This window comes from Nyctereutes procyonoides, unplaced genomic scaffold (assembly GCF_905146905.1).
Source record: "Nyctereutes procyonoides isolate TBG_1078 unplaced genomic scaffold, NYPRO_anot_genome, whole genome shotgun sequence".
Taxonomy (NCBI): Eukaryota; Metazoa; Chordata; class Mammalia; order Carnivora; family Canidae; genus Nyctereutes; species Nyctereutes procyonoides.
Window position 1 is genome coordinate 14,919,572 of NW_026575126.1, and position 9,165 is coordinate 14,928,736.

A 9,165-nucleotide genomic window follows, 5' to 3' on the forward strand; every position below is an offset into this window, starting at 1 on the left:
TCATATTATTTTGGACTCAGTTTGAAGGTATTGTACTTCTTTCACGAAAGAATTTTTACTATTTACAACATAATTAAAAGATTTCTAGAATTGGTAATCTAAACCCTCAGTGAAAATTTAAAAATCACACACAAAGTGAGGAGCAAAATCTTATAAGGAAAAATAGAGTTAAGTTTACAAATGACTTTAAATGTCTGCGCTTTCTTAGAAGTACATGAGACATCTTGTTTTGATTAAAATAATTGTGCTCTTGATTTTCCACAATAAAGAGATTACTCACTTTGTTAGGAGTTTTTTGTGGGAGGGAGAAGGGCGGAAAGGTGAAGAGGAGAAGTAGGCGAGATCCTACGTGTCTAAAAAGAAATTTTAGAGGCAGCCCGTGTGGCTCAGCGGTTTAGCGCCACCTTCGGCCCAGCGCCCGATGCTGGAGACACGGGATCGAGTCCCACGACGGGCTCCCTGCATGGAGCCTGCTTCTCCTTCTGCCTGTGTCTCTGTCCCTCTCTCTCTCTCTCTCTCTCTCTCTCTCTCTCTCTCTCTGTGTCTCATGAATAAACTCTTCAAAAAAAATAAAAAGAAATTTTAGTTGGAATTTTTTTGGGGAGCGGGGGGTGTTGGTTTGGGGGTTTGGTTGTGTGTGTCTCTGTGCTGTGTGCACGCGCGCCTGGAAGAGAAAACACACACACACACACACACACACACACACAAACGTGTAATGAGTAAAATGACAGTTTATGAAGCCCGTAAAGTCTACCTTGGATCCAATTCAAATTCACAAACTCCACAAAGTCTACGGATTTGCCTAGAGCCACAAAGAATAAAAATCAAGGCAGCACCGCCCAACTCTACTAAAAGCATGTGGTGAACTTAACCTTTTTTCAGCGTTGTGCTGAGCAGTAGGCACTCTCGTTCTTAAAAACAAAACAAAAACAAAAACAAAAAACCCCAAGTTCCTCATGCCACTGTCTTAAAAAAAAAAAAAAAAAGAAAAAGAAAAAGCAAAGCGAGTGAAAGCATTATACTGGTGCATTCAGCTGACACTTACTTTGGCCCTGGCACGTACCTGTCTGAAAAAAACAAAAAAAAAAAAGAGAGAGAGAGAGAAAAGAAAAAAGACAAAAACAAACAAACAAACAAAACAAAACCAAACCCATACCTACTCCTCGCTCTTTAGACAAGCCCAGCGGGGGAAACACGAAGGAAGACTCAAGGTGCTACTAGCACCCTGCAAGGCGTCCTACCTGTTAGCGTCATTCTCGGGTCTGCGGGCACGGGGGGCACTGGGCTCTCTCGCATTTCCAACGGGCCCAGATCCGGGGAGGCTGCCTGCGCTGCGGCGACTTTGGGGGGCGTCCCGCGGGAGCGCCCCCTCATGCCCAGGGACAGCAGGCGGCCTTTGTACATCCACTTCTGCAGCTTCTTGACGGTCACCGCGGGAGGCCTGACGAGAGGGAGCCCCTCCCGGCCGCCGCGCGCCCCCGCCGGCCCCCTGCAGGCGCTGCCCGAGGGGCGCGCCGGGTCCCCGGGGCCGGGAGCCCGGGCGCCGCCGCCGCCGCCGCCGCCGCCGCCGCCCCGCCGCCGCCGCCGGCCCCGCCGTCCATCCCGCCTCCACGTGGCGGGGGCTCGCCCAGGGCTCCGCGCGCGCCGCACCTGACGCAGCTGTCGCTCGGCCACCGCGCCAAGGGAGGCGGCTCGGCGCCCGCCCGCAGGCTCTCGAGGCTCCTGCTGCGGGCCGGCCGCCTCCGAGGAGTCCGCGGGCGGCCGCCCCCCGACGCCCTCGGAGGCGGCCGGGGCGGGGACACCTGCTGCCAAGGGCGGCCCCCGCCTCCCCGCCGCCGCGCTCTCCCCGGGCGGCCGCGGTCCGCCCAAGCCCCGCCGCCCCGCCGCGCGCCGGAGTCAGGGGGCAGGTCGTGCATGGCCTGGATCAGCAGATAATAGGCCTCTCGCAACTGGGTCCGCAGCCTGCCCGTCTCCGCGCGGCCGCCCTCCGCCCCCGGGGAGGGGCCCGCGGCCGCGGGGGGCGGGGGCCGCCGCTCCGCCTCCGCCTCCGCCTCCGCCCCCGCCCCCGCCCCCTGAGGCGCGGGCGCCGACCGCCAGCCGCCGGGCGGGTTCTCGGCGCAGTCGGCGTCGTCCCCGCCGCCCTCGGGGCCCGGCGGGGCGTGCGGGCGGGCGCGACGGAGCCCGCGGCCCGAGGAGGCGGCCTCCTTCCCGCCGCGCCGGCGAGGCCCGAGCGCTCCCCGCGCCCCGGGGCCCCACGCGGGCGGCGGCGGCGGCGGCGGCGGCGGCGGCGGCGGCGGCGGCGGCGGCTCCAGCTCCAGGCTCGGCCGGGCCCCGCGGGCGTGCTCGCCTGAGGGGGCGGCCGGGGCGCCGCCGGCGTCGCCCGCCCGGAGCCCGAGCCCCCCGGCGGCGCGGGGGCTCCGGCGCCCCCGGAGCCGGGACAGCGTCCTCCTCAGAGGGTCCGCCATCCCCGCCGCCTCAACAGCCGGGCTCGCCCCCGCTGCGGGAGGAGGACGGAGCCCGGTGCGGGAAAAGCCTGCGCTCGCGGCGGCGGCGGCAGCGGCGGCGGCGGCGCCCCATGACCGGCGCTGGCCCTCGCGGGCTCCTCACATACTTGGCATAACTCTGCCGCGGGACGGGGGGGGGGCGGGGGGCGGAGGGCGGCGGCGCCGCACGGCGCATGCTCCGGAGCCTCGGGCCGCGACGGGACGCGCGCGCGCGGCGGGAAGGAGGGCCCGGGAGCGGGGGGCGACCCCGGGGCGCGCGGCTGCGGTTAGGCCGCGGAGGGAGGCCGAGCAGACAGTGAGCGGGAAGGTGGGTCTGGGCTGCAAGGCGGCAGAGCTCTGGAGGGAGGGGGAGGCCCCTCCTGGCTGCCCCCCACCCCCCGCACCTGCGGCCGCCGCTGCTCGAGGCGTGTCTAAGCTGACGCGCCCCTGCTGCGGGGAAAACAAAGAGCGTGTTTTTGACGGACGCGGCGTGAGTACAGGTGTAGCTCGCGTAGTGCCGCGTGTTCCACGAACCTTCCTACTCATTGGAACGGCGCGGGGAGCTAGCCAGCTGTTTAAAGGGCATTTGGGGCGGTTAGGAAGGAGCCTTTTGCCCCAAAGATCACCACTGCGTCTCTCTTCTGTTTTTCTGTTTTCTTTTTTTTTTCTTTTTTTATATGAATGCACGCTCACACAGAAATCTGACTCTTCGACCAAAACTCGTAAAACGGAGCCACCAGCGCCCGCATCACCCACCCCGCTAGCACTTCATTTTAATGAAAACTCGGTTGAGAAACAGTTGGGTTGAAATTGGGAAACTGTCATTTGGAAATAGCAGCTCTATCCCAAAAACATTAAATCCCATATTCTGGGTAACAGTTGCGCAAAGTACCTCGAGTTGCCGCAGGTGGATGGACCTGTGCCTGACTGGTAAGAAGCAGCGTTGCTGTCATCTCTGATTTCAGTGACATTCTTTTTAGGATTCAATTTATTTGAGCAGGAGGCAGAGTGAGGGAGAAGCCGACTTCCCAGTGAGCCTGGAGCCCACCCCACCCCCCCCCCCCCGCCCCTGCCTGGCAGGGCTCCATCCCGGGACCCTGAACTCATGACCTGAGTGCAAGCCTCTGCAAGCCAGATGCCCCCAGTTACATTTTTTTTTTTAATGTTTACATCTTAGAAAGGGCCTTTGAGTAGCTCATGAATGTACTCCTAACTCCCAGCACAGTAGTCGCACAAAATAAGAATTCAAGAAATATTTGTTGAACAAAGGACTGCTTGCATAACTAAATAAAAGAATTTAGTCCTGGGGCACCTGGTTGGCTCAGTCCTTAGAGCCTGCAACTCTTGACCTCTGGGTGATGTGTTCCAGCCCCTCACACCCCACCTAGGACAGAGGTTACTTTTTAAAAAGAGAGATAAGTTTCCTCCCCCCGCTTCCGCCACCAGTTGAAGGCTCCAATCTCTAAATGTGCTTTGATATATACTTCCCTTAGTACCTAGTCCCTGCCTCCTGGAATAATTTTACCTGTATCTCTATTTGCAGAAATCTTACCCATCCTTTAAGACCCCACTGATCCACCTTCTTCCAGAAGTCATCTCTGATATTCTAGATGGACAAGATCTCTCATTCTTCCAAACTCCAGGAGTACTTTATTCATATCCACTCAGAGTATTTACTGGTTTTTGTTTTCTACAAAGCATGCCTTATCTCTCCTACAAGAAAATTCATAAATTCCTTAAGGGCAGGGACTATAATTGACTTCTTTATTCTCCACAGAGTATAAGTGTAGCATCTTATATATATACATGATGAATACATATGTTTGAATTAACGTCAGTTTTAATTTAAACTAAACAAACGGCTTTAATTTCCAGTCTATTGCCTAACTCCACTGGACCATATTGTATTAGTGTTTTGTTTTGTTTTGTTTTGTTTAATTAGTGTTGTTTTAAAAATTCTTTTTGGTATGAGTAAGACAGTTTGTTAAATAATCTTAATCCTCATCTAGGAAAATACTGTGAAATCTTAAGCTATAATTTATGTCCATTGCTATTTATAGTCCTACAGAATTTTTTTCCATGGAGCAAAGGCTATTTGATGAATAATCAAGGGATACAGTTATGTCCCAGTAAAACAGTCCCACAGGAAATAACTGATAGAAAATCTGCCAATAATGGCATCTATAAACACAATTCGATCTCTATCTTAGAAATTGTTTCCATTCCAACTCTTGGTTGCAAACTTTATTCTTTGTAAGTTAACAGTTGTTAAGTATACCATAAATTGCATATATGTGTAAAAATGAATACAAAAATATAATCGTAAAGATCGAGATAGAACTTCATCTTTAATTCAACTTATCTTGTTGATTTCAGGAGTTATGAATACATCGGCCAATGTCAAATACTATACACTGTTCTGCACATTACTCAGAACTAAGTCTGAATACACCTGAGCTTAATGCCACTTTGAAGCTGAAAATATCCTATCACATAAATTCACAATTTTTAAAAAGATTTTATTTATTTATTCATGAGAGAGAGGCAGAGACATAGGCAGAGGGAGAAGCAGACCCCCTGCAGGGAGCCTGGTGCAGGACTCCATCCCAGGACCTTAGGATCATGACCCCAGCCAAAGGCAGATGCTCAACCACGGAGCCACCCAGCCATCCCCAAATTCACGGGTTTTTAAGAAGTGTTTTAAAGGGTCATAACAGAAATTAATAAAGCAGTCAAGGCGTATGTCACTAAATAATGAGCTTAAAAATGCAAATCCCACTTCACTGTATGTGTATTATACTTCGATAAAAAGTTTATGAAAACATAACTCTACAAAGACAGTACCCACAGAAATTACATTATACATATAATAGTTAAGATGGGGACAAGATATGGACATAAGTTATACTTTGTAAAAAAATTTTGTGTGTGTTAACAGCTTTGCCCCATTCCTTCAGTTATCCCAATTTTCATATTTCTAATCAAGAGATTCCTATGAAAATGAAGGGGTGGCAATACATTTTTCACTGTTTGTACTTGTTTCCCACTGACTTGGAAATCATTTTGATGCCCTGTGAATTAACTATGTCGGCCGTCACAAAAGATGAAACAACTATGGGATAATAGGGCTCCAGTAAGGCAGGGAGCCAAACTTGGGATGGGGTAGTACTGACTCAGTCTGGGAGAAGGGTTGGGAAGCAGGGCAGGTTGAGACAGAGGACTAAGTTTAACAGTAATACAAGGCAAATGTCTAGGTATGTTATGGTTATTTTCTAAGCAATTTAGAGTGCATTTCTATCTCACTGCTGTTCAGTCTTCCATTATAGTCTTAGTGGAACCAAAGACAAGTTTAACTCTGGCATTTGCCCAGGTCTCTCTCTCTAAACTGCCTTCTAGGGATCCTCCGCTGTAGACCTGCCTGGTCTCTGCCATGCTGCTCCATCAATATTGAGTAAAATAAGTGTTTGAGCCCAAAACTGACCACTGCCACTGCCCTGAGAATCAAAGATGGCATGTCCTCCATACAGCATTTTTTACTGTTAGGTTTTTTTTTCTGCAATTAACAATATCTGGCAATTAGTCATATTCCTTACCTCGTCCCCTACCTTTAACCAAAAGGAATAAAAAGGAGGCTTTTGCCAAATACATGTGTATTTTCTAATGTCTTAGAATATTGACTATTTAAGACTTTCTTAATGTATATTTAGGATATGTGGAGTAACTTTCTCAAGGTCACCATAATAAGTGAAGGGGAATTCAGACCTCATCTGTCTGATTCCAAAGCCACTGGAGTCCAAGCCCTTGGACATTTCCCTGTAAATTAGAATATGCATGTGTTATAATAGTACTTGCACTGACTTGAACCTTTGTTTTCATAAATTATTTAGTTGGTCACCTTTCAGAAGAGTTTAATATTTTATGAGCTTGTGTGAATGTGGTAGAACATTGGAAAGCTGCTTGTTGGATATTTGAGTGCTTTTCTGTGCAGTCCTCTTCAAAGGTGTTAGAACAAAATCCTGTAGTATATTTCCCTTTAACTGCAAATATTAGGCCACAATGTGCAACTGAATTCTGTAAAGCTGGTCTTATTTTAAAAGTAGGACAAACTACAATTAAATACTTTAAAGGCAAAATATATGCATCCTTAAAACCACAGACGCTCTTCAGATAAGCCTCTTTTTGAAGTGAACTGATGGTATAGCCTGTCCCTCCTAAATGATTTGTATCTCAGGGTAACTCCTAGTTGATGGACGGAAGTAGCTTTAAAAAAAAAAAAAAAAAGCTGTTAATCTGGGATGCTTGGATGGCTCAGCAATTTAGCACATGCCTTTGGCCCAGGGTGTGATCCTGGAGTCCCGGGATTGAGTTCCACATCAGGCTCCCTGCTTGGAGCCTGCTTCTCCTGTGCCTGTGTCTCTGCCTCTCTCTCTCTATGTGTGTCTCTCATGGATGAATAAATAAAATCTTAAAAAAAAAAAAAGCTGTCAATCTAACAAAAAGAATTGGTGCAATGCCAACATTTTTCATTCTGATGAAATACTGGATCTAATAACGGAGCTCAACAAAAATCACAAGTGGCTACTCACATCACAAAGAGAGAGAGGCAGCCTGACATTACATGGCCTCTGGTCGAGTACACAACACCACCTATGTGGTATTCTTACCAGAAATGAACCTGAGTTTGATCAGCCTCAAGATCTGATTACCAATTTTTAGGAATTGCAGAGAACACAGGAGCACTTTAACACCATGGGGATACAATTATAAAATCCAGACTATGGGAAACTACAGGCTAGAGGATTCATTTTCTTCAGTCTACTAACCAGTTGCACTATATGGACTTTTTTTTTTTAATAGGAATCTAACTTTCAAAATGGATCTTGGCAACTATTTAAAGCAACGTAACTTTGAGGGAAGCCAAATGGTTTATATTGCAGGGATAGCAAAAGAATATTGACATCTAGGTCTAAGAACTGTAATTCAAATCCAAATCTGAAGTGGTATAATAGGAATTATTTGAAGTCAGAACTAGTTCAAATCCTAATCGTGGTCAGTCATATACCCTAAAACTTCTGATCATGGTGAGTGAGCTCTTGTTCATCTTTGCAAATTCCAGGTAGTCCTCCTTCTTCCTGAAAATCCACAAGTCTCTGGACATACACAACATTACACTATACCACCTGCCACCTCTGCTTTTTGTCACCATCTGCCAACTTCTCCATTCATTCTAGCATCTGCCTCACTATCTCTACCATTTTTCTTGTCATCACTATTGGTGATTTCATTATTTACAAAAAGGATACAATACCCTGGCCTGTTTTTTTTTTTTTTAACTCTCTAATAATCTTGTCTTCTATCCACTTCAGTCACCCAGTCTGAGACTTTGTCATAACCAATACCTGCAAACTCTCCAGACACCACTTCTTATTTTCTAGCTCACTCCCTCTGGCGCCCAGGCTCCAACAGTATTTTAATCCCACCATCCCTCCAGTCAATGGCTTCTCTTCTGTCCCTTATCCCAGTTTAGAATGCATGGTCCCTGTATAACCACTCCCCTGCATACTTCAACTCTCTTGTCCTCTCTTCCATCATCCTGCTCACTTGGCAAAACGTCAACCCTGGTTACAACTAACTTTCCCATGTACTTTGCATTGATACTTGGATGATTTATGTTCCTGGAGAAAAACATTACAAACTTCCAATGATTCCTCAGTGCTGCCAAATGACCACTAAATATTCTTAGTCCATTCATTCCCATCTCTCAGCTTTTTGACACCACTCTCCCCTCCTCGCTGTCAGTTATCACTTTTCCTTTTGTTACACTGAAGTAACAAAAACATTCAGTAAAGAACTGCCTCATCTTCCCACCACCAGATCTTCCAGCTGGCATTGTTTGCACTCCAATACTCCACCTCGGGTCCCCTTATGACGGATGAGGTGCTACCCCTGTGCCTAACTGAGGTCAACTCTCCATCCTCCTATCTCTCTCCTCTGCTTCTTCCTCTCATTGCCTCCAGTCACACTGGGTTCCTTGTTCCTCCAACACCCCAAACACTCCTGTCTCTGAGCCTTTGCATTTGCTGTTCCGTCTGTGTGACTTCCTCCCTCCCTCCATTTAAGTCAAATGTTACCTGCTCAGAGAGCCCTTCCCTGGCTTTACCTAAATAATAATAATAAATAAAATAATACCTCTGGCACTTACTATTCATTCATTTTGCTTTATTTTTTCATTGTACTTATCACTATTTAATGTTACATTAGATGTCTATCGATTTATGTGATACCACCACCATCCCTAAATGCCATAACCCCGCTTTTTACAAAATTTATTTATTCTTGAGAGACACAGAGAAAGAGGCAGAAACATAGGCAGAGGGAGAAGCAGGCTGCCTGTGAGAAGCCTGATGAGACCATAACTCCACTTTGTAGAGTATTTCTGGCATGTGTAGATGTCTCATATATATTCGTTGAGTGAGTATGTGATTTTATGTGCCCAAGAAGAGCAAGTTAACATGTTTCCATTTTCTCCATGATAAAACTGATTGCTATTGTTCCATGAGGTGTTAAGAGGATTAAAAGAGGTAACATAGATGAACCTTGAATACATAATGCTAAGTGAAAGAAGTCAAAAAGGCCACATAATGTACAATTCCATTTATATGAACTGTCCAGAAGAAGTAAA

General features: G+C 47.9%; 1 protein-coding gene across 1 annotated transcript in view; it reads right to left on the reverse strand.

Annotated features, from left to right (window-relative positions):
- SYDE2 (synapse defective Rho GTPase homolog 2) overlaps nt 1-1,999 on the reverse strand; it is a 47,632-nt gene extending 45,633 nt beyond the window's left edge. Inside the window, 2 exon segments of the mRNA XM_055340944.1 lie at nt 1,242-1,545; nt 1,548-1,999. Coding sequence (XP_055196919.1) covers nt 1,242-1,545; nt 1,548-1,916 — 673 coding nt within the window. The 5' untranslated portion in view covers nt 1,917-1,999.
- Nucleotides 2,000-9,165: the final 7,166 nt, after the last annotated feature.